Below are 27419 nucleotides of genomic sequence, written 5' to 3'. Positions count from 1 at the left end.
GCACGGCCGCGCCAACTGCTACCAAATGTTTTATTATTTTTAGGCCACAACACAAAAGCCACATCGTATTTAGTGCAATAGGTCGCCCGATCGATGTATTTAGAAATATCTTTGGTACGACCCAATTCTTTATATCGGGGAACGGACTGTAATCAAACATATCATTGGTATCTTCTGATTAATTCGTTTTAGTTATATCTTCATGGTAGATCATCGAAGTCATGAGCGAATACATATATATTATCTTTATTACCTACTAGATATTACCCGCGGTGGTTTGATCTATATTTATTCTAATTTTCATCAAAATTTAGTTTCAACGGTTCTCAACGGTTTAGTCGTGAATGCATGACAGACATTCGCATATAATATTACTCTGGATGTATGGATACCATGGATACTATGGATATGGATAGTTGATAATTTTATAGTAAAAACCTCATGAAAATAAGTACAATAGTTTTTTAATTTATGATAATGAAATGGTGTGTTGAGTTTAATTTCATAAATGTATATCTAGTTAAATCGGTTTCATCTAATCTTACATCAAACAAAAAACGCATTAATTATTTTGAAATATTGCTTTCATGTTAATTGGGAATGAGAACAACGAACAAATTGGTCTGCCCTTCTTTCAGATGAATCTTTTTAAAATGTTGCACGTGGACAATATTAAAAGGTCTCAAGTGATATAATAGAGACAGTAAGGACATTCTCAATTCCCCACTCGAACTAATACCTACAGCAAAGTCGGATGTAATAGATTACATTTGTAATCTCATTAATAATCAGATTAAAATTAATCATATTATTTTCAATCGAAATTACAATTAATTCGATAAAAAGAGATTACGGATTATTTTGAGATTACTTTTCACTAGCGATCTAGACCAGTTCAATGGGGTGGTAACAAATATCAAGTCTTTTTCGATTCTGGGATAGACAGAACCATGGGCTCCGGGTTCGGGTCCGGGTCCGATCACAGTTGTTCTAATTGTTATGGCTGACATTGCAACTTGTACCTTTTGTGACTATCTAACGGGTTTCGAAAAGGTGCAGCCATTTAATGTACGGATTAGTATATAATAGGAGATTAGTTAATTTACCATCATGATCTGATAATCATGGACGCTGATGTTCGTGCAAAATAGAGAAGAAAAAAAAGTAAAAAAGCGAATGGATTAAACTGAGAAAGCTACCGCTTCTCACGCTCAAATGAAAGAGAGTTAATTCATCTCTAAAGGGTATGTAATTGAGCAGCCTTTCTAATTATTAATCACAAACCACTGTCCGGAAACCACGGCCGAACAGGCAAAATCTGTTAAATTCTGAAAATATTTGACGAAGACTTACATTCTAGGCACGTCCGATGGAATATTCGAGAGTTATTTTGAAATATGAAGCCCGTTTGTTTTTCCCTGTAAAACTTATTTCTTTAGGGTGTAACATCTTTTATTTTGATATTATTTTTTGCTGTGTTCCTTACTACGAAAGTGTTCAGTTTTTTTTATTTCACAAAACTATTCTATTCTAGCTCGCTTTGCTGGGTATATTTATAAAATATGTTAAAGTACTCGCTTCTTCCCATGGCTTCGCCCGCGTGAAGATCCCATCTACATTATGTTTATCTATAGAAAGCGCGAAGTGGTAAAAAACTAACTATGCATTCCTAATGATTGATATTGATACTGCCATAAGTGCGGCTAAATTAGTTAGGATCCAGCTGTCTTCCGATCAGTAGGACAAAGGCAGTCGAACCAGAGGAGATTTTTGAAATACTTAATCTTTGTCTTAATCAAAAGGCAATATTGACCTAATCTACAACAAACAACTGTTAATGTACGTGCTTCAAAGATTGTTTCGAATCGGAAACAAGGCTAAAATTTACCATTTGAAAATAGAACTGAAATATCAAAAACAGGCTGTTTTTGAACGAACTGTTTGTTGTTGGTGGAACGGTGGCTGTTTTTGAACGAATTGTTGAACTTGGAATTTGGACGTTTGTTCGAAATACAAACTCTCAGAGGTTCCTATTCCAAATGAACTATATTTCAATGTAGTCAAGTTACTGAACTGATAGAACCAAATATACTATATTTATTTTGTTACGGAAAATGGTTTGCTTTTATTGGTTTAGTATTCAACAAATTCAGTAATGTATTCATGAATATTAGTTGTTACGTAAAATATATTTGTTTTTAAACTATAAATCATTTTCAGAAACACGAGCAAAATGTACTCGTGTTTTGGGTAATTTGATACTCGTCAATTAATTTAGTGGCAAATTCGACGTAATATATTGATGTAACGGTTTTATTAGGTATACTACATATAAGTTGATAATCAACCAGAGTGCAAGTTTCCTCACGATGTTTTTCCTTCACCAGAAGCGTGGTGGACTATGTAGACTTCAATACATGAGTCAGATTGGTATACAAACTCATGTGGCACGAGTAGGATTTGATTTCGATTCACAGGTTCACAGTTAAGAACTCTTAACCGTTACTCCAACACCGCTTTGGCAAAAGCGGCATAGTCAGATAGTCAGACACAAACAGTATCAAGAATATCAATTATATTGTTCAACACACCGAATCCAGATAAGATACACTCTATATGAACACCACAAATAAATTTCTCGCATCAAAAGATTTCCTAGCCTTTGTGTGTCTGATATAATACTATCGTTTACAAAAGCAGTTTATAATGGCTGCTTCGCATTATCCCAAATATGGAACTGTTTAGTTTTGTATAAAATATATTTCTAGTAATAATATCATCAACAGCCATTTAAACGTTCCCACGTATTCGGGCACAGGTCTTCCTTATGGATGGATAAAGTATTAGCCATGAACACATCACGAGGGCTCTTTTTAGATTGGTGGATTATAACGAAACGAGACCAACGACTTAAAGGACGTACCAATCATGCCATCCTTTTCGTGTTCAAGGTTTTATATTTTCATGTCACCTATCCAATGATATGCTATCCTAGTAATATGATCCTTATACATGTAAACAAAGTTCTCTCGCGTCTGTCTGTTCGCGATAAACTCAAAAACTACTGCACGGATTTTCATGTGGTTTTACCATTTACCCATAGATAGAGTGATTCCTTAGCAAGGTCTAGGGGTATAATTTATTATGTTTTTACCTGAGCGAAGCCGGGACGGGCTGCTAGTAATGTATAATAAGGAATTATTCGACGTGTTTCTTGCCAAAGCTTGGAACCTCTTCACTCTCCATATCCGCCCATGATGTCATACGATACTACTAAGGAATAAATAACCTAGACAGCTGATAGGAAACAACAGTACGTATTCCCATTGGCTTATTTTTAAGGAAATCGGTGAAAACCAGGCGAACCCAAAGGCAAAAAGAAACGAAAGAGATTTGTTAAGAAAATTAGAGTTGTACTTTTCATTCAACATAATACTAACACACAGAAGAAAATAAAACACATGAATGTGCGTGAATACATTCCTTTCCCTTCACCCTGTTGTGCCATTTTTCTATCGCCATTAAGAAAAACAAAATAGGAAACGATTATTTTCGCAATTCACAAGTTAAGTAAACGGGACTCAACAGTTTTATCGTGTAAATTAATAAAACCCCCGTCTATTTGCAGTCGAAGGTTGGTATGAATATTTTATTGATAGTAGCACAACCGCCATAAAGAAGCACGTTTACATTAGCATGTGCAATATATTTCAGAATTCATTGTCGCCTGCAAATTGAAAAGGAAAAATTTTATACGTTATAAATTTTCATACAAAAATATAATTTTTATCGCAAGCTTTATTTGTTGTTAGAGAGATCATGTTGCACTAAGCGTGTAAATAATTATCTGTGCAATTAACCGTTGAGGAGTTCCCTCGTTGGTGGCCGATCCTGGGTGCAACAAGTGTCATAATAATACATTTCATTACGGCAACTGAAGCGATGTGGAAAATTTTAAATCTGTAGAAGAAGCGGAATTAGCTGAAATTTAACCTGCAAGATTTAACTATAGACATACCGGGACAGGGGAAACTCATAGAAATAATGATCTAAATCTTGTAATAAAAACTAAATGAAAAATTCAAGAATCACGAAGTTGCTGGTATCCTCTTATTAGTTATAATTGAGCTGACGGTTTCTAAACTGCTGAATTTTAAAAAGTATCTAAACACATTTTTCAAACACTGCTAAGAACACTTTTGATCAAATTCTCTTTCAAATAAAAAGAAAACTAGACAAAATCGGTTCCACCACTTGGCTTCTGATGATGCCACGGACAGACATACAGATACACAGACACCTTCCGTCGTCGAACGTCAAAAACTATATTACAGTAAAACGTAGAAAGACATTGAGAATAATATGATAATAATTCAATGTAGTATGAATTATTATCATGTTATTCTGAAATATCAGTCGATAAATAGCGTTTGTCTGTTTCTGAAATTATTGCCTAGACTCGCTGTATTTGCTTGTTTAATCATGCTTGTTTAACTACTGTTAATTTAAATGGGTTGTTGTACGTTATAGCTCTTGAATTATAAGAACTATCAACGGTAATTAATTTAGAATATAATTTCAACAGATTTCAATCACAAATTAATATTTTATTTAATGTAAGAGTTAGCTAAAGAAGATCGAGTATTAAACCAAACCCGGCTCGTGATTTAAAATAGGGACTTTTAGAAAGTTTAAAAGTAAATTACCTACATACTATAATCATACATAATCCAAGTAATAACTATCCTATAATTATTAATATTATAAATACGAAAGTAAGTTTTTTATCTCTTCACGCTTTATCTACTCGACCAGTCTTTTAGAAATTTTGCATACACGTAGTTTAGTAGGTCGTTATAAAATACTAGTAGTTTATAGCTTTTTGTGAAATTACTGTATAATATTAAATTTGACATGAAAAAGTTCCTGTGAAGATCTAATATATGATTTGATTTTCTCTTACAACATAATACGCAAAACACATCATTCTTCGATCATCATTCACTCGAGCAAGTTGCACCAACACCACAAAAGCAAGTTTGACAAATTAGTTATTTCCCACAACAGCGATGGAAAGTTTACACTCTGTGTGGGACGCGAAATTAATTGAAAAACTGGATTCGTAGCGAACCGAGTTACGAATTGTCCTACTCGTACATGTTTAATTTATTTATTCTAAATAGCAACTCTATTTGTTGGTTACCACAACACTGTTTAAATGAGTTTCTTTCTGTCGTTCCAAAATGCTGGTAGCTTTTTAAAAAAAATTCCTTGTAAAGCTGTGCTTTTTGCTAGTATGATATTTGATGGGAAAAAATGTCTGTTAAGATATTTAATTCCTGAATAAGCCCTTGATTGTTGGTGCTCAACAGTTAGTTTTTTTGCGTAACTTTTTTCTGCGCTGCGCTGTGCTGTGGATTACCCTCGGTGGTGTTCTTGAATAGGTAAGACATTTAGTACAAGAAAAAAGTCTATCGCGTTCTTAGAGTGGGATGCACCTATCAATTTTGACGTTAACTTAAACCTGAACTCCGCCGTCGTTTATATCAAATGGCTTTGCGTGTTTCTGCGCAGGTTAAAGTTAACATCAAAGTGGACTCGTGCAACGAACTCTTAAGCATTATATCGATAAATCTTATCGGATTACTGGTGTCCATTGACCGCAGTGTTTGGCATCAGGCAATCTTTACATTCGTTTGTCTACTAAATAGAGAGATATATATATATATATATATATATATATATATATATATTTCTACCCGTCTACCCTTTATACCCGTGTACCAAATATCATAACAATCGGTCTAGAATACGTGAAGAAGGAACAAACAAACTTACTTTCGCATTTATAATATTAGTAGGATTGAAAAGTGATAGTTTACAGTACGGCTACTCAATTTGCCCCACTTAAAATGGCCCCGCATACTTCAGCTTACATATTGAAAGGGTCAGGGTAGGTAGGTAAGGGTATATATCCAATCATTATACATTGGATGTATGTAGTTGAGTACAACCCAATACCAGAACCATCCTTTTCAAACTCCTCGACCATGTGGACTACGCGTTATCCATTGAAATGAATTCATAATAATAATAAGGGTCTAAAATACTCATTCCTGCCTCTTTCATTTTACAGGATTTGAGAACGGTCACTTTTTGTCTGGAATGTCAGACTGTATGTTATTTTGAGTCGTTGGGGACCCCAGTGTGTTTATAAGTTCTTTAAATAATCATCATCATATCAAGTGTGTCTTTGTTAACACTGGTGTCTGATTTTATTCAAGTTACGTACAGGAATCTAGCACGAGTTTTACGATTACCTATTTCTTATTTAAATCCACTAGAGGTCTATTGAATATACTGTTTCTTAGGATGACTGTTTGTTACTAATGTTTCTAATAATACTTTTGTTACAGGTACAGATAAAATTGCGTGTTTTCGCAATGGTAAATATAAAGTGTTATATAGGGATTTTTTTAAATTCTATTTATGTTAAATTATCCATCAATCATCTAAATTAAAATCCACTAATATTATAATATTAGTGTCGATTCATTTCAAAATTATCTAACGCAAAAGTCTCAATGTCTGTCTGTATGTTACACATTTACGGCTATACCGCTCGACCGATATTGATGAAATATGGTATGAATTTAGTTAAAGACACCGCGTTCAAACATAGGCAATTCTTTTTTTTTCAAAAATCAACCATAATCAATGGAATATTTGAAGTGACTTTCAAACTACTTATGTGCTAATCTCGAATCCCTATTGAAATCATATTTGCAAAGATTTCTTGTTAGTTTATTTAGTTTAGTTCTAGTTAGTTATAATTTAATGAAAATAAAAATTGAAGTACTTTTATTTTTCTTTCGAAATTAATTTCATTTTTAAGACTTCTTAAACAACATTGGAAGTAAAATAATCGGCTAAAAGGCTTTAAAATTCGTGATTGGAAAACTTTACAATCGTTATAGTGTCGTTCAAGTGGAAAATAATTTTATGAGAAAAATCAGATTGTCAGATTTTGCTTTGTTTTTGGAAATAAGATATTTACTTAAAAATAACATTTTTGGCACAATACTTTATTGTCTTCAGAGGCATCCTTTTACATTCAACGCATGACAAAAAGAAAACACATATGGACACTAAATCATTGAGAAGTTTAATTCATTACGAGCCGATTGTGGTTATACCATTAGGGCATGTTGATCATACAAATACATTGTCATGAAAATTGAACGTGGAAAATTTACACGACTTCGGTGTATGTAATCAAATTACGTAAGTAGGTAAGTTTAACCTGTAATATATACATATATACGAAATATTTACTGAACCTTTTAATATATTTCGTTCAATTTTTAATTTTAAATATGCAAATTTAATATTGTTGTTTGTTCAGAGAGAAGCGCCATCTTAGGCTGGTTGTCCTTTTTAAGTGATGTAATTTTAATTTTATAACGGAATCCTCGGAAGACTAGCGTTGTGGTTCTTACCGCAATATCGTGCTGAGAGGCGACCTTTTTGACACACAAAATATATATTATAAGTTTGACTTATTTTCTTCTTTCAAAATATGATAACAGTCAGACAGACGCCGAAATATGGACAAATATGATAGATGAAACTAAACAAAAACTTTTTAAGTAGACTCAAAACAGGCATTTTAAAAAACTTAACTCGAGTGAGATAAATTGGGAATAACTTCGCGCGAAAAGGAATGTTCCCGACCCATTTCTTAGATAGTTCCTCAGTTTTCGATTACTATAGAAAAGGGTCTAAATTGACTTGTAAGCTCTCCAATTGGCACGAAATGACCAGCCACAGGCCACTACTTGGCTTGACCCTTTCAGAGGAAGGGAGAAAATTGGACAATGATCTTTATTGCTATGAAAAAGTAGGGTAGAACAATTTAGATGAAGGATGTATATATAGGCTACGCTCAAGGCAAAAAGATAGCAAGCTGACATGAATCAATAATAAAATGCGTGACTATAACGCGAAATGTGAAAGTTAATGAATTTGACGACTTCGGTGGTGCAGTAGTGCAGCATAGTGCTTGCCTCTGAACCGAGAGGTCCCGGGTTTGATCCCCGGTCGGGTCATGATGGAAAATGATCTTTTTCTGATTGCCCCGGGTCTTGGATGTTTATCTATATATGTATTTGTTATAAAATATAGTATCGTTGAGTTAGTATCCCATAACACAAGTTTAAAGCTTACTTTGGGGCTAGCTCAATCTGTATGATTTGTCCTAATATATTTATTTATTTATATTTCATGATTTCATGAATAATTAAACTACAATTAATACCGTCATTTTCAATATCTTAGTACAAAATCAACTATTTGTAAATATATATAAACAAATATTTTTTTAATTTTTTTTTTCCTTAACGCAATTAAGAGCTATGCTTTAGACGTTTATATTCCGTTCACGTAAAATTGTATTATCCAGCTAATAAGAGTGTTGTTGTTACATGTCTTGTAGTACGAAATAAAATAACAAAAGAAAATCTGCTGTAAAAATCTGAAGAAGTATTTATGTACAGTAGCTAACAATTATTGGATGCCCGCGAAGCAATCTTCGAGTCAATTTGAGGTGAGAATACTAGACGCTGCAGTGTGTCCATTGATAGAAAAAGAAATAGACAGCACGATGGTTTCAATTTGAAACTTTAATATTGAAAAACTAAGCAATGAATCCGGTCACCAGGAAATTAAGAAACAAGTTTGTCGGTTAAATATTATATAATGTTTAGACCACGTCAGTCATCCCGGACGACCGAATCTCTGTCTGATGCTAATTTTTTTCACGTTTTTATAGTATAGTAGGTAATCGAGCATACGTGTTGCTAGATGGTAAGGAAACACCGTAGCTCATGGATACTAGCAACCCGATATGGGTCACCGTTGCGTTGCCGACTTTTGAAACTTTGACGTGTGGAAGGACATTTGTCTCATCCACCCAGATGAGAAGCCGGGCGGATAATATTTTGTCAACAATAGTAAAAGATATTATAAATAGATTTGTCTAAATAAATATAAAATATAGAATAGCTTGTATTATCTACTGAAAAAGTGGTCTGTGAATGTAACTAAGTAAATGGAGCTAACACAGGGGTTTATTGAGTTTATCTCGACAGGATTGGAGGAGAAACGAGTTCAGTTTATCTAAAAATTTCTTAATATGTACTAAATACTTTTTATTTTATATTTGGGAGATTATGGTTCATACACCACTTGAACGAGAATATGGTAGTTCTATTCCAAGGCTATCTATATACTATTCTCGTGTGGATGTTTCAAGGAGCCACTTACAGGTTATTCATATGGAGACAAAGCGGCACGATGCGACGCGAAAATAACAAATGTATGGTCAATTGTGTCTGTGTCCTTTAATATAATCTATTTTGGATTGTCGTAGCGTAACTTAAATCGCGAAGTGAAGTGAAGTGCGATGTAAAGAAAAAATCTTGAAGAGTGAATAGGCAGTCCATACGGTACAGTCAAACACTGTATAGAGTACAGATAGAGCACTGACTCTTGGCTGGCAATACTGGGAGCTTATCAACCAATCTTGACCATTCGATGCCAAAAAATGTAGTTCGTGTTCAACTCTTTATACACAGACTGTATTTACAGGGTGAGTTGCACCGTCAACTTTAAACGTTAATGTGCAGAAAATGGCACGCCGGTTAAAGTCAACGTCATATTAAGTTGCAACAATAAATAAGTCAACAAGTTTATCCTGTCAGTATAGTACACATTCGACTATTATAGAACGTAGTGGAAAGCGGCATATCACATTCAAGGCTTTCGTATTGACCCAGCTGTATTCAGGTCAACTTTATCATTACTATAAACTACATATTCTATTTTTAATAAACTTGTGTGGGTCTATTAAAATAATAACAACCTTCGTCTGAACACCTCCAAGCTGGTTAACAAGTCAATTTAATTGTGGAAATATAATTTTCCGCTCTTGTGCTTAAACTCCTACAACATGTTATGAGTGAGAGCAATGGCTATGTTGACGATTCTTCATTGGTTTAGCTGTTATGAAAAATAACTGAAATCGTATGTTGTAATACAGGACGTACATAATACGCTGACTGGCGACGGAATTTTATAACAGTTTGGTCTCGTGTTTTTTTATATGTCAGGTAAATCATGGAAAATATTGGTGGTGCTCATACACTAGAATTTGACAACTCCATTTCTGAACGTAATACAAGGCGACTAAGGGATACGCCCTCGCCTTGTTATCAGTTGCCTTGAAAATTTCAATAACTTTACATATCTATATAATAATAGGTATTTATACATTAAAATTCAGTACAGTGATGTGTAAACATACCTCACATGATAAACAAAATATATGAATTTCCCAAGATATGGAAAACTAAAGAAAAACTTTTTTTAAATATTCTTAGATGCTTCAGAGAGAGTTGCACTGTCTTTCACTGTCAGAACTTTACACTTTGATGGTGCAACTCACCATTAGTAAATATTTGAAAATTAGAAAACGACAGCTTTCATATTTTCAGATTTATTGAGCGTTACGCTATTAAAAGCTTGATTATAACATAAGTATAACTGGAACGTAAAATTTTTGCTACTGTACTATAAACGTAGGTACTTACTTTATTTCAGGTTTTATATTAGCATGTTTTGCCGCCATTTGTTATGTCAAACGGAAATTTTATTTTTATATACGACTTCTATTTTACTCCGAAGCATGTCCACAATCTTAATAAAATTCTGCAGATGTTATATATTTATGGAACCATATTTTATGTTGCTTCATATTATTTAAAGTAGTTTTAATAATGAAATGAGTTCCGGAATCAAACCCACGCCTCAGCTAGTCAATCAGACATTTTTTTCTAATATCAAAAACAAACATGTATGGAGCTTGCAAGACTCCTGTCTACATTACATTTTTGAGTCTAAAATCATCCCTAAGATACTATAATCAGAACAAAAAAAAGTAAATCCTGTAATTAATAAAACTGATCAATTAAAGTGACAATTAATCATATAACGTTAAATTATTTGAATGCCTTCATACAACTAATAATTAACGCGGGCGAAGCTGCGGACAAGTTATATAATGAGTTACAATAATTAAAATAAGGTTGGTTTCAAAAAATAAGAAAAATTACTATGTGTTAAAGGCGTTCTACCAAAATAACCGTAATACAATATGAAATTCACCCTTCATCCTACAAGCCAGATTAACACCGGCGGCGTTTGGTGTCCCAAGTAATTTTTGCGGTTTTCCAATTTTTCCAGAGGAAATTGTTATTTGACTTTTCCCCGGATAACGAAGTGTTTAGGTACAATTTTGTGAATTTGATTATTGTTATTCCTTTTTTTTTATTAACGGTTTTTATTGTTTTGTATCGGAAATTAAGAACATAGAAAATGTTTTAGATAAAAAGTAAAATTGTAATAAACTTTCATGAACATCATGTGTTTACTTGGTGTGATTCCGCCCTAAAATAGACTACTCCATATCTTTCCGTGGATATCGCACGAGGCGACTAAGGAACACAAAGCCTTGCAATTCATAGGCTATAATAGCAATACCTAGGAGGGTTAACGTGATGCAAGCGACAGGTTGTAAAATCATAGCCAAATCTTAGAAAAAATAAAGTTTATTTTTACGCTGACCCTGGCTTCGTGGCGTCATAGCCCCGAATGCAGCCGGGAACATGCGAAGTTGAGTGAGCGAGAGATTTACGGATTGCATATACTCGTATTGCTTGAGCAATTCAGATGTATGAGATTATGCGCCAATTCAAAACGGATAAAATCGAAATCGTTGAAAAATATATTCTTTCGTATTAAAATGATATGCGACGTCTGATTAAATCATTTATCTGTTACTTAAAGCTACTAATTACAAATGCTTGCAAAGTGCTAAGGAAAATATTATTCCATACAAAATTATTTTTGAAAATGTACTTGGGTTAATTTTATTAATTATTTTACTGCGAAACGTTGCTTAAATTGTCCTCTGTAAAGGAGGTCATGTCCATATCAAGGTTTTCTGATGTGGGCGACCGCTCCCTTTTGGGCATTCATATACCACGTATGGGATTTGTTATTAATTACTGAATTTAGGGCAATTATATTTCATATAATATTACTGTTACTCAAATTGTAAATACGAAATTTGACAAAAATAATTTAGTCATGGTTTTAATAATATAGTATTATAGGCGTATAATTAAAAATACTTTAAATGTAAATTGTAAGTTAGACTAAGATATAAATTGTACTGTTGTTTATTGTCCCAAATAAAAAAAAATAAAAAAATAATTTTATCCATACTTCCATGACAATAATCCATATAATACAATTATTACTAATCCGTACTAATATTATAAATAAAAAAGATTTGTATTTTTATTTGCAATGAACTCGACTCAAAAAAACGCTCGATTTTGATGAAATTTGACACAGAGATAGATGAAACCTTCACGAATAACATACTAGGCTACTTTTTATTATGGTTTTACCCGAGCAAAGCTGGGACAGACGTCTTGTAATATTATAAAGAGAAAAGATCTGTATTTTGTTTGTTTGTAATAAACTCAAAAACTACTCGATCAATTTTGATGAAATTTGGCACAGAGACATACGAAATCTTCACGAGTGACATGGCTACATTTTTTATTAGGCTTTTACCCGAGCGAAGCCGCAACGGGCCGCTAGTAAACGTAAGTATATGTCAAACGAAATATCTCTGGCTAAACATAAATTCGGGCATTCACAGGTGCGCAGTCAATGCGTAAAGTAGGAACAATCGATTTTTCCGGCAGTTTATGTATTTCCACGGCTTCCTAATACTGACTGAGCGTATTTACACAATAATCCACTGTTGGTACAATGTTTCGTTGATGTAATTGCTCGCTTTGATTTCTCACGCACGCTGCGCCAAATCCACTCACTTTATTCCAATCGAAATCCGGTTTTTAATCCTAATCCTAACTAATATTATAAATGCAAAAGTAAGTTTGTTTGTTACCTCTTCATGCTCTGTCTACTCAACCAATCTTCTTGAAATTTTGCATACATGTAGTTTGAAGTATGAAGTTACGATTTTTTTAATAACTTAACAGTTCATCATCATTTCAATCTCTTTGTGCCCACTGCTGAGCATAGTCTCTCTTCGCGTACGCCAATCTCCTCTGTCCAACTTAACCGTTAGTTAGCCTAATTTGTAACAGCCATTCAAACATATTATGTATTGGTAATAAAATACATCACATTAGACGACGATTTTATCTAACTGATTTTTGAACGATAATTTAATGTCAGATTAATGATAGAAAATATTATTTTTTCTTGCAGCGCCGAATCAATCAATCGCTATCATCATTCATCAATCTCATTTTAGTTATGGCCATTTTGCTTTACTGTCATACATCTTCTGTATATTCTTCTTCTGTCATACATCTTTTGTTTTATGGTATTTTTTTTCAATTGTTCATTGTTTGTTATTAAACTAGCGTCTGTGGTAAGACAAACCGTTTTCTATTTCTATCTATCCTTACATAAATACAAACTAATTAATGTTCAATAGCGATCAACATTTAATTTAATTAAAAACAGTATGTGCTTCACCACTGTCAAACACATTCTGTTTGCGCATACGAAGGACGCACTCGATATATTTAAAGAGCTGTTGATCAGAGGGACGTGAATTGATATATTTTCGGCCTATTCATATTTAACTAGCGGCTGACCCGGCTTCGCTCTGCTAAAACATAATTAATTGTAAACCTAAACCTTCCATAGGAATCACACTTCAATTGGTGAAAACCGTGATAAAATCAGCCCGGTAGTTTTTGATTTTATCGGGTTAATATAGACAGACATGAATATTATGTAAAGATATTTTATAGCTTTTATAAAGGTTTTTGAATAAACATAACGCTCATACAGTGTTATTATATGTATGTAGATATATAGTAAATTTCTTTTCCTTAAGATTGCCTGGAAGAAATTGTACTAGCGAGTGATAAGTATAAAATAATAATTGTACATTTTTCTAAGTGTTTTATTCAAAATTGTATCGTGTATCATGTTTTTGATACAAGTAAGTATTTTTACTTACTTATATAGGTACCTATCCATACTAATATTATATACAGTAAACATATAATATTTTGGTTGTTTGTTTGTAATGAATAAACTCAAAAACTGCTAGGTCGATGTGATTAAACTTTGCGCAGAGACAGAAGAATCCTCAAAGGCTACCTACTTTTTTTATTATAGTTTTCCCGAGCGAAGCCGGAACAAGCCGCTAGTTCGTTATATAAGAAAAGCTAACAGAACAATGAAAAAATGGATGCTCATTTTCACAACAAAATAGGGACGCGCAGTAGACAACTCAATTGAATACTTCACGTTCTGTTAACAATATTGTTAGGAAACTCTGTCGGATTACATTACAAGCTTTTGATAGCCCTATTATAACGGTATAGAGAATTTCGATTTAAATTCATGATATCCGGATTAGTTTGACATCGCTTTAATTGTGTTCAGGTATATACTTTTTTTGTTAAAAATATATAACGATTCTATTTTACAACAATCCTACTAATAATAATGTTATAAACGCGAAAGTTTGTGAGGATGTACTTATTTGGATGTATGTTTGTTGTTCTTTCACCTGGAATAACACATAGGGTACCTTTTATCACTTGGGGAAATTTCCCATGGGGGCGAAGCCCCTGAGCGCAGCTAATATAGAAAAAAACAAAGTCGCCCTCCACGCCTGTCTGTTTCTAAGCTCTTTTAAACCACGCAATGGATTTACATGCAGTATTCACTGTTACTTGTTATTTAGCTATCGGTAGGTATAGGTAGGTATGTTTGAATATTTAAAAAGCATTATGCGTTTTTATTTATTCAGATAAATAACCTATATATTATTCTACGAATATGGCAATGTGGAATTGAATGTGGTATATTTATGTTTACAGCCCATAAAACAGGATTTAAAATGTTTTACCGCTTGAAGCTGCGCCAAATTCATTCCACACCACAAATTCGTCACAAATAAAATTGATAAAATTTCTCAAAGCCGATAAAAAATTAAGCCAGAAATACTTCCCTAACGAATTGAAAGCTAATACTGATTTCATTAATCTCATTCAATTCAAATCCGTGACGAAAATATCGATCAATCAACGGTGCGCGTCGATTGGTATCTACCGGCTAAAAGTCCTTAGTTTTTGGGAAAACGATTTAACAAAATGCGTAGTTTTGAAATCGATGATTTAATTAATTACACTTGTTTAGGCATTTTGATTCGTTGAAAAGTATTACATAGGCAGTACATTTTAGGCATTTACGGTTACTATCTTAGATTAATACAAGTATATTTGTTAGACAAATTTAAAAAGGCCCGCCTTTCAATATTCATTTCGCTACAACTTTTGAACGGCTGAATCGATTTTGATCAAACATCTTCAAGAACCACCGCATAAAAAATAGCTATCAATTAAAAAATCCAATCCAAATAGGTTCACCAGTTGATGAGCTACAGGGCCACGTAGACAGACAGACACACTTAGTGGCGAAACTTATAACACCCTTCTTTTTCGTGGGTTAAAAGTTAGGATTGATGATGTTCTTTGTATTTGAGGTACTTACTTCGCGTATAAATACGAATATTTTAGAAAACCTTTGGTTCCGGTTTTATATTAAGATGCGTTTATTTATCTACAAAAATTAATGTCACTTTATTCATTAAGTGTGTCTTCAATATTGCGGCAAAATCCGAAACCAAAATTGAAAATTCGGTCAATACAATCTTTAATTTATCGGCCACTGGCTGTAATTCCCTCCACATCACATGAATGGCTGCCGTGTCATTGATGACGTCACACAATATTGTCACACTGGACCAGGACACCGACGTGATTAATTTACCTGTGACGCATCGATCTGATGACACTGTACAGTTAATGAGATTGATTTGTTATGACACATAAATATTGGCTCGAAGAGCACACTGAATTGAACTGAAGGAACTAGTAAAATCAGAAAGCCTGCTTCTGCTTTCTCTTTCTCTCTCGAAGTCTTTCCTATATTTTCTTCTCCACTTAGCATGGTATATGTTATCATCGGGAGCCAGACCTTTGGTACGCATGGTTTATACTTCTTAACGACATCAAGGCAGCATTTTTGAGTTTGTCTCTTCTGCCAAGAGAAAACTGAGAAAACTGCAATGCCGTGGGGCATTGCAGTTTTCTCATGGCAGATTTTGATGATCCTAATAAAATCCTTTATCTAGTGTAGCATAATGTTCTGTGGTATTTTTTGGATTTCGCTATAAATTTAAAGAAATTGAGCACTAGTACGCGTGTTGGCCTACTTTTCATTTGAATATTTAAAACTAATGATTTTTGTATTGCTATCTGTGATGACAAAATTTTCAATTTGCATCATAATGAGTTAATAATATTTTCATCGATAATATTTTCAATATATCTGCGTAAAGTACAAAATTAACTATCATGCTGGATTGGTCACTTTTGCAAACTGCAATTTCAATTTTGTAAACAGCAACTGAATTTATATTCGAAAATGTCCACGAATCTGAAGATCGGTAAATGTCTAAGTGTGAAATCGTCGTTTAATTTCGTGCGAGTAATTTTTAGCTACTTTTCAGAAGACAAATTTTATGTAGTGTGTCTGTCTATACTAAATGGGATCAAAACGTCAATACTAAAACTTAACGATGAAATGGATCGTAGTTCGTCCTTTTAATTTCATACGCACTCATGTGCGTATGAAATTAAAAGGACGAACACCTTCATTTCCATAAATACGTATGAGTGAGTTATAAAAGTGTTATGGTATAACATGAGATAAAAAAATACGATCCATTGTGAAAATATCGTTTCAACAAATGTTCATCTGACAATTTCCTGGGATGAATAAGCAAATTAAAAAAAATCTAATAAAGGTAAATGGACTCACGTGTTCGTTTTTTGAGTGAGTAGGTACTCATTCAACGTTTGCTTATAATATGGATTCATATGGATTATGCTTTATTATCTATACGAGTATACGAGTAAGTATATTATTTTATGTTTTGACTTCGGACCGTTTAGACGCGCATGTTTTGACCCACTAAATAGACTTTTTTCAACTTATGTTAATTATTTTTCATTCCCTTTTTTAAGTTTTGAAATTATACCTTCACTTTGCAAAATAAAAACTGTATTACTAAAATAGCAGATTTTATGTTTAGTTAAATGTGGAGTATTTTGCTTTATTTCTATTTATTAATTAACTATTAAATAAATATATATTATTTAAGAAAAACGTAAGAAAAAATAGATAGTACTAGGTACCCATAATGATTATTTTATTGCAAGTAGGTTTCAATAAATATATTTTTCTCAATTTTTAAGTGACAACGATATTCTAAACAAATTATGTCTCATCTCTTTTTGAAACACCAAAAATACCAATTTCAAAGACCCCGCGACAAATCGTATACCCCTTGATCCATCGAAACGTGATCCAACTCCTAAAATTCGGCTGAAAGACTTGGAGCATATAATGGCTTTTCATTTTCATTGTGGAGGAAACAAGAAAGCCTTAGGGTTTGTAATTAAGATAAAACTTTACTTGAGCCGCAATTTGTAAAGACACTACCTTTTGGTCGACTTGAAAATTGCTACGCCGTGGAGCTGTCGCGGTTTTCTTGATAAATTTCGCCCGGTTTCGATCGCGGTCTTTATATACGATATTCAGGAATAAATTATGCAAATTATAGTGAAAACTACATCAAAATCTGTGGCGTGGTTTAAAAGAAGAATGCTTGGAAACAGACAGACGCAAAGGGCTACATTGTTTAATACTATACTAGCGGCCCGTCCCTGCTTTCCTTGCATAGAAACATAATAAAATATACACCTAACCTTCCTCAGGAATTAAACTCTCTATTGGAGAAATTAATACTTTATCTTATACAAAATTGATTATATTTGAACTCGAACGATAAATTAATCAGAGTAACAAAGTTATGTAACTTTATAGGTTGTTTTATCAACAAAACTTTGGTGATCAAAGTTCGATCATTAGTGTCAAGTGACACACACAAACGGAGTAAGGATGCAATGTTAGTTTGATCCATAATAATATGAGTACATCAACATTGTCACGTAACATATAATTTAAAAAACATTATTAGTAAAATTTATGGCTACTGTTTAAATTTTTTGACATGCCTGTGTAACATTTGATTAAATCCATTTTTACGCTTTATTTTCTTCGGTAAAATAAAAAATGATTTGATGAATTCAATGCCGTTCATTAGTGGTTCCATTAGAAACAATGTCTGATAAATTTTATTTCTTTTTATTATTGCCCAAAAATATAAAAGTGCAAAAAAGCATTATCTAACAGTAATCTAACCATAAAGAGAATTGTATGTGGATGCAAAATATATAAATACCTATATATAAATATTTAAATATAAATATTACCTGTAAAAATTGTTATTGCTTTTTTATTTTTCCTTGTGGAACTTTACTCAAAACGTAACATTAATAAACAAATCGGTCAAGTGCATTTTAAATATGCGGAGAGAGGGTCCCGTACCTTGATTATATACGCTATCTTAGGATTTTTTCTATTTCGTAAATCTGTCTGTTTGACTTGATACAAAAAAACTAGTTTTCTCCAAAACTACTAAATAAAGTGAAGTCTTTTGATGTTCGATTGGCAAATATTTTGATACTAAAAATTTGATAGTGTCCAATGGTGATTAGTATACAGAAGCATCCACATAATGAAAAGACGAAGGTGCTTAAAGTAAACCAACCAGGGTTTCTGACATCTGACATCAAAGGCCACTTTGCTTAACGGAATAAATCATTCAAGAGAATTTTCGTCGCGTGAACTCTCCGTTTACGCGGCAAAATAAATAGAAGCCAGAGCGGCCTATCTTTGGGCGTGTGGTTCCCGCTTAGAAGCGTTTGAAGGGAAAACTTCGTAATCTGGATATCGTACGAGTACCAGGCGACCTAGGCATATAAACAACTCTGACAGGCTGATTGGTCTGTGACATTCAAAGATAAATCATACGTCCAGCGCACATAAAAGTTGACGGTGCAACCCACCCTTATAAGACCGATTTAAAGTAAAAAGAAAAATAGGTCACAATAATTTTATACTACTTTAATATTATCAGTCTTATTAAATTATATATATAGGTACTAGCAGCGCCCAGGGCTTCGCTCCCGTGGGAATTTCGGGATAAAAAGTACCTTATGTGTTATTCCAGGTTATATTCTACCCGTCTACCAAATTTCATAATAATTAGTCTAATAGATTTGCGTGAAAGGTAACAATCATGCATACATCCCCAAAACCTTTATGATATTAGTAGGATTTATATCTTTAAGATCTCTAAGTCAATGTTAATAAAATTCCAAATGAAAGATTCTTCTATACTAACTTTATTTTTGCTAGCCCAATGGGTTTTGTAGGTGCCATATTACAGCAGCGGTGGTGCAGAATTTACGTTATGATTTATGTTTTTATGATTATAGACTGAGTAAAGGTTATAGGGCTGTTATAACTCAATGCTCATGTAATTTTTATGCAGGTAGAATTCTACGGACGTACGGAAACCATATCTCTAATTTTACCTTTTTGGTTAAGATTACAAATTAACTACAAAGGTAAATTTTTACTATAGTTTTTTTTAAATAAGTTCTTCTTAATAGTTAAATCTTTTTATTATTGTCCCCTTATTTATTAATAGCTTGTTTATATATCCCATTACTGGGCAAAGGCCTCTATTTAAACTGCCATAGTTTTCTGTCATTGGTTGCCAACTACGCTGAATGAATGATCTGTTTTCAAATAAATATGTTTAGTGTTAATGTCTGTCACACGAAATAAGGTCTACATTCGAATAACTTTGTCTATTTGTATACGTAGTGTCTATATCTATGTGGACATACATAGAAAAACGTTAACAAGATTCAAACATATGTATATCTGCTACAGTTTCATAAGTGTGAAGAGCAAAACAAGTAAAACACTCAAATAAATTTTACATAAATAATTGTGTAACAGATCGTGTTACATTTATGAATGTGATTTGTGCTATTTTGGAGTCCCTGGCAAAAACTAGCCTGAAGCCAAAGCCTGAAGATGATCTAGCCCTGAATGCAGCAGGGAATATGCGAAGATAGAGAGAGAGAGAGAGTAGAAAGATGATCCCCTTCTACCGCTGCGGCTACGGTGTCAATACGTTCCGTCAGTTTTATTGAGAAAGGAATCATTTAACAATCAATAATTCATAAAATTTTCATTACCATTGAAAATAGATGTACAGATAGTAAAACTAATTCTAGTCTTTGTTAAAATTTGAAAAATTGTAATTACTTTTTTTTTCAGAAGCGGTATGGCATGAGCGGCTGGGTGGGCGCGACATGCGGCGCGCGCCGCCCGCGCAATCCGCCGCCGTCGCTCTCGCGCTATCGCTTCTGCTGCGTCTCGTCAACGCTGGTCTGTATTCTACTTATTTTTATTGTATCTTGGACTTGGATCGACCGAAGCTGTGCTATGCAGAGCGAAGCTTCAAAGTAATATAATTTCGTGATTTGTTTCCATTGGTTTTTCAATACCCAGTTGGGTGGCGCATCGCGAGATAACCAATACAGTTTCGTAACTTTTACTAAAATAAATTCTATTGGTTGTTTAGGTTTTTCAATAGTGGCGCATCGCGAAAGTTAAACCAATACAATTTCGTAACTTTTGATAAACTAAATTCTATTGGTTGTTTAAAACTTAGCATCGGCATAACTTAGCATAGCACAGCGTTGGTCGAGTTCCAGCCATCGCGACTTGCACTCAGAGTTTACAACAATTTACAAACTTGCGTTTTGTATTTTCCATGCGATGAATTCATGACGCGTTCCCAATATTCCCACTTTTAGAATATCATTGTAATTATTTTTCAAAAAAACCATCCGTACTCAATCCGTTCAGATATTAATTATAGTCCTAGGGAACCTATTCGATCGAACATCACTCTGGAATCGATTTTACGATACGTAAATTTGTAAAAAAATAATAGACGATACGGGACAACTATTTTTAATTGACTAAAATTTTTAAAATGGAGGTCAAACATGAAATTTTTACTACCACATTCATGAAATTTATTGCAAAATTACAGTTTAGTGTCCATCTGAAATTTTCTATACGTATATTAATTTTATTTAATGGGAAAAGACATGTGGTCGAATGATAATAATTCAATGTATCGATTTATTCGAATGAGTGCGCGATACAACATTACTTCGAAGCGATATGTAACAAGATAAAAACCGAATGCCGTCTTCATGACATGACATTTATTTTTCATAGTCGTACCTATATAAATAATAAATCGTAGATCGACTTTATAGACGATTAATAATAAACTAGGTATATAATAAAAAAGTAATAGCATATTTAGGTATATAAATAATCTTTGTCTTTGTCTATATAATTTTATTTTCACAAAATTATCGTGCTCGTAAATGTAAATGTGATATTATCGAATGTTATGACTAGACCAATTAACTATAATATAGCTGAATATCGAGGACACAGTTATTGAATTAACTTTTTAGTACTGCATATTGATAGTTTTGACAGGTAAATTACAGATTCTTCTTTCTGATCAAGGGTGGAGGAATTGCTAACACTCAGATTTTAAACGGATCTAGAATGAGACTTATTAATCTAGTACTTAGCAGTTTATTGAGCTGAAATTTTGAATGCACGTTTAGTTTGGGTGCACAATGCATTATTATGATGATCGTTACATCCTGATTTGATGGTGCACCTAGTATCGGCTCCCGACGAGGGAACGCCTCAACGGTTTACTGCACGTAATATTTTTATCACGCGTTGAATGCAATAAGATCTCTCTGATGATAATAAAAACTTTAAACTTCCGCAGCGTGAAAAAATTATTTGACTGATGAAGACATGCTCCTTAAAAACAATGTCACAGATTTATTCAATGACTCCATAAGTGTATTTATCGAAAATGTATTAGCCTATTTAAATACTATTAATTTAATTGTATGACGTGTTATTATTATCATGACTTTATTGTACTAACATTTTATAAATATAATAATGATTTTGTAAAATATCTAACCAATTCGACGTTGTAGTTTATAATTTACAATTCTAGTTTGTAGTTTATAATTTACAATTTTAGTTACAATTTCTAGTTTATAATTTAGTGTTGACTAGCATGCAAGTGTTTTGGATGTTATGTCTGTTAATCTGTACATACAGGTCTATATATAAATAAATAAATAATTTAATTTCAAGCTGTTATTGCTTTGTTGCATTTTATAGCGAAGTTATTAAAAATAATATAAAAGTCAGATATAATTGTCAAGATCGCACGTTTAAAATTATAAAACAACATCAAGATGTATGTTACCTATGTACGGTTTTTATTTAGTAGTTAGAACATAAATAGTGATATCGTGACACTATATTATGAGGGTTATTACGCTTGTCAAGCAATTGCTCCAACAGAATATTTTCTTCCTTTTGGCCCTCATGGGATACATGAGATATATTTTATTTTCATCGGCCCTCATAAAATACATAATAAAAGCTTGTGACAAAAGCAAGTTCATAAGGGAATGTTTCAGAATTTTTAGTTTTCATCATCAATCTATTGTATAATTATCATTCATTTTCATTGGGGATTACAAGAGTAAATTTTGTTTATGGGGTTTAAGTCTTATAATTTAGGGGTAATGTCTTGTAGTAATTGGATATTGATAAAGAATAAATTCTTGTCTGCCCTCTCACATACTAATGGGGGACAACAGGAAAAATGTATCAATTGGCCCCTATAGAGGCAAAGACGTGGACAACAAGCGGAATAAATCTATGATGGGGTAGCTGTTTAGTACAAAAAAATGACCTGGGACTTGGTTGTGCTGAATCAATAACATTGTCTGCTGGCTCCCCTATTTATAGGGTGTGCTAAATTTAATTTTAAAAATATTAGGGATTTTAAATTTTAAACCATTGTTATATATTTCAGAATACTTAAATAAGCAGATAGTATAAAGCATTTAATGCAATAATGCTTAGAAAACAATTATACAGCAATCTTTTTGGTGTTTGATTAATACGTACGACATAAAATTAAGTAACTTGTTATTAAAGTAGCATAAAAATAATTAGACGAGTTCGCTAAACAAAGAATCGCAGACAATTGTCACTCTCCAGCTCTTAAACTCTTAAACAGAAGAACGCAAAGAACGCCATTATAGTCATTTGAAGTTGATGTCAAAGTGGCTGGTACACTTCTCCCTAGTCTATACTGATATTCAAAGTTATAGATAGAATAATAGCGAAAACAGAAATGTAGGTCAATATCAGGAAACAAAAGACCGCTTTTTGAATATTACTCTTTTGTTCAAACACTTTTCACGATGGATGTACATATGAGGAGATGCTTTGTTATTTCCTCGCGCGCGAAAAAAGACATAACTTTATGACTAGCATGAATTAGGTATGTTTTAAAATGAACAACGTAAAAAAAAGTTTCGTATAGAAGTTAAAAAATTTGAGCTTTGATATTCAAATTTTTTAGAAACCCAAATCCTGCCAAAATAAATCCTTCATATACATTAATGCTTTGAGCTTTCAACCGAAATCATATTTTTTGCTTCGATTTCGTGTTCGTGCAAGCTTTGAAAGCTTTTTCGCTTCAAGTATTTCAAAGTGCAGTATCTTGCAACTTCATATCGGCATATTTTATTTTGTGACGAAGTGACGAATTTCCGCTGGGATAAAAATACATGCAAACAGAATTTCTGAATAAATGATTTGGCATTTTCTGTACTGTTTTGCCCTTTTCTCGTAATAAAAAATACAATCTAAACCTATGACAATATCGATAAATGATATATCAAAAACTACCTGAATAATTTGGTAGGTACAGTCGATCGCATATCAAGTTACCCACCATAGATTTTTATGTACCGGAAATAAGGGCGAATTTGCAATGAATTTGGGTAGTTTGATGTGCTGCTGACTGTACCAATTTACTACCTAATTACATTTTGTTGAACCAGCCATTTCATTGTCCATATATTATGATATTTTGATTGTTATATTGTACGTGATGACTAAAAACCACAGACAATTTAGTTAAATGGTCTGCGCTAAGAACACAGCTTTGGCAATTGATAGGCAATAACAGCATTTCCAAGGACGGCCGATTGTAAAATCACAATGGAATCTTCAATTTAAGGTTATTTTTTACGCTTATCAAGATAAGCCTTCTCGGAGTTACAGCCCTGAATGTAACCGGGAACACGCAAAGATTAGATAAAAAACTAGTCATTTCGACTAGAAAATAATATCAATATTGTATTAAGTATTCTTCATTTATATATGTTACTACTTAAAACTGTGACTTGCAATAATAATCATCCATGTTTTGTTTGACCTTCCCCTATTTTTCCCCATTATATTTAAAATCCCTAACTCTCCCTATAACGTCGCTCTCCTCCCGTCTCATAACGTGACTATTACCATCGATGTCTTACTTTCCAATTTTCCTGTAATGATTGCCACCTTCAAGCTTCCTCTCGCATAATCATTCCTTATCTTAACCAAGTCTTTCGTAACTTGCAATCTATATTTATATAATAAGTACATTTAATAAAACTGTAAGTGCGCTATGTTTGTTCGCACAAAACGTAAAAACTACAGGAAATGGAATTTGATACGGCTTTCTCAGTTATATAGCAGATGGTCTAACTTCTTGTATATAGGTAAGATATATTGACAGTAATAATAGGGCAGACGAATTACACGCCTGCGATGCGAAGCCGCGGGCATAAGCTAGTAAATCATAAAGAAAATCTGAAAAATATTTTTTCATGATCAGGTTCAATGGGACCCGGTGTGCCAGAGAATATCACAGTGACGTTCCTCAACCCAACAACAGTGAAGGTGTCGTGGTCCACCACGGCAGACCTGGTGGAGAAGTACGATGTCACCTATAAACCTTCGGACGCCAGGTGAGGATTCATCGAGTCGTGCTTATTTTGCTTCTAATTTTATATGTTTTCTTTTATTTTCCTTTTTGTTTTTGACTTAGCTTTTAATCTTTTTCCTGCGTATTGGTGTGGTGTGTGAAGTTTTACTTGTATAATTTAATATGGTTTTTACCCTAGCGAAGCCGGGTTAGGTCGCTAGTTATGACTGTCAAAGACACTGGTATTGTCAAAAATTTTGAGTTGGCACAGTAATTAAATTTTAAGAACGTGTCTTAAAATTGAATCACTGTGATTTAACTTCGCTACTCGCTTCGCCCTCACATTACAAAATGGAAATAGAATAGAGAAGCACTTGGAATCGTTTATCCAATGACATTCTTTTAATTTTTTAGCTGATTATTATATAGCTTTTGCCGCGTGAATTTTCCAAGGGAAAAACAATATCTACATGAAAGGTAACATATGTCCTTCTCCGAACTCTTAAATGAAATAAACGTAAGTAACTCGCTTGGAAAAGCATGTACTTTGTATTTCGTCATATTCTTCGAGGAAAGTAGTAAAATTTTATACTTCGTAAGATTTCCATATAACACAACCGAATTAAATTGTTTCTGTATATCATCGTTGTTTTGTGTAAGGGTAATTGAAAGCAACTTGATATTAAATTTTGGGAGCAAATTAAGGCTGTTGCAACTATGAAGCTTGATATTGTGACGTCATTATTTTCGGCTATTGTTTTCGCTACGTTGTTATTGTCAACCAATTGTTATTGTGATGCTGTGAATATGCATGAATGATTAAATGATAACCTTCCATATGTTCTTATACATATTACAAACAGAAAATTTTGTTTTTTTTTGTTGTGAGTTAACAATAAATACAAAAATACTAAGCCGATCTCAAGATCGGCTTGATACAATTTGACACAGAGAAGGAGATGTAGTATAAGTGATAGCTGTATAGTTAAAATGGTATTTTGTGGCCAAAAATGCGGGCAATATATATAACCAAAAGTAAGTGGTCTAATTGTCACTTCTCTTTACTAAGCACATATAACTGATTTATTTTTTCCAAGTCATAAAAAATTATATGGCATTTAATTTATGCAACGATTTGTAACTAAATTCAGAAACCTATCAAGGTTCTTTTAAAGTGAATTTCAGCGAAAATAGAAATGTAGGTCAATATCAGGAAACAAAAGACCACTTTTTGAATATTACTCTTTTGTTCAAACACTTTTCACGATGGATGTACATAAGAGGAGACGCTTTGTTATTTCCTCGCGCGCGAAAAAAGTCGTAACTTTATGACTAGCATGAATTAGGTATATTTTAAAATGAACAACGTAAAAAACGTTTCATATAGAAGTTAAATAATTTAAGCTTTGGTAAAAAATATATTCGTACTTTTTTAAGTTAATAACGTACGTTATATAAACCTTTATCTTCATAGTCTCGTCAGAATTGGACGATTGCCCAGTGTTTCCTATGGAATATACTAGGAAAATCACAGAGGATATGACGTTAAGGATGATATGCGTGCAAATGGTCTGACAACTAGGGATGCCAACGACCGTGCGAAGTGGAGATGAAAAAGTTGGAAAGAGGACAGTATTGTAAATGATATTACAGTTTCATTTACCGACAATATCGAGGACGAAATGTCCTTATTCCAACATAATCTCGTGTTATAAGATAAGCTGAGTCCTCCCAGCCTCATCTAAATAGTTTACAAACAACAATATGTTCTGTCCCAAAATCCCTAGGATATTTAAACTTTAGTTATCAACAGATCGCAAAGTTTGTATGAAGATTTTCTTTATTTATGTTAACTGCTCATCCATCACAATGCCATGATGTGGTTTCTTGGAGTTTTGTTTCCGTAGGATTATTGGTCTTTGACAAATTATCAATCACAAACGTGTTTATTCCAACCATTAGGCATTTTTTCTTTCCGTGTCATTTTCACAACGGTGAATGGCAGTAATTTATTAGACGTGGTATCTATATCTGTAGTATTAAATAGTTCTCGTAATGCAAATTTGACTTACTTATCGATGTTTTGTAATCTAAATCTAATCTTTTCAACTCCAATTTCTGGTGATAAATTACAAACTTATAATGAAAATATCAAAATCTTTTTTATAGCTTTTAACTTTTCTTTCAGTAGTTTCAATATACACCCAGACTAGTTTAATATATGTATGTATTAAAATCCGCAAGCCAATACCGCAAACTGATAAATATTCAATACCTTTGCTAACTGATAGTGGGAAACTTTGCAAAAACGACAATATATTATGGAAATTCTTGGTTTGGTGGCGAC

At 33.0% G+C, this 27419-nt stretch overlaps 1 protein-coding gene across 2 annotated transcripts in view; it reads left to right on the top strand.

The window, feature by feature from the left end:
* Positions 1-27419, top strand: part of LOC128674852 (uncharacterized protein) — an 86261-nt gene that overhangs the window by 24570 nt on the left and 34272 nt on the right. For both annotated transcript variants that reach the window (XM_053753803.2, XM_053753802.2), the window contains exons 2-3: positions 20452-20562; positions 24983-25115. In XM_053753803.2, the coding sequence (XP_053609778.1) occupies positions 20487-20562; positions 24983-25115 (209 nt within the window). In that variant the 5' untranslated portion in view covers positions 20452-20486. The remainder of the gene's footprint in view (positions 1-20451; positions 20563-24982; positions 25116-27419) is intronic.

Source organism: Plodia interpunctella, chromosome 13 (assembly GCF_027563975.2).
Source record: "Plodia interpunctella isolate USDA-ARS_2022_Savannah chromosome 13, ilPloInte3.2, whole genome shotgun sequence".
Taxonomy (NCBI): Eukaryota; Metazoa; Arthropoda; class Insecta; order Lepidoptera; family Pyralidae; genus Plodia; species Plodia interpunctella.
This window is presented reverse-complemented; position numbering and strand designations above follow the sequence as displayed.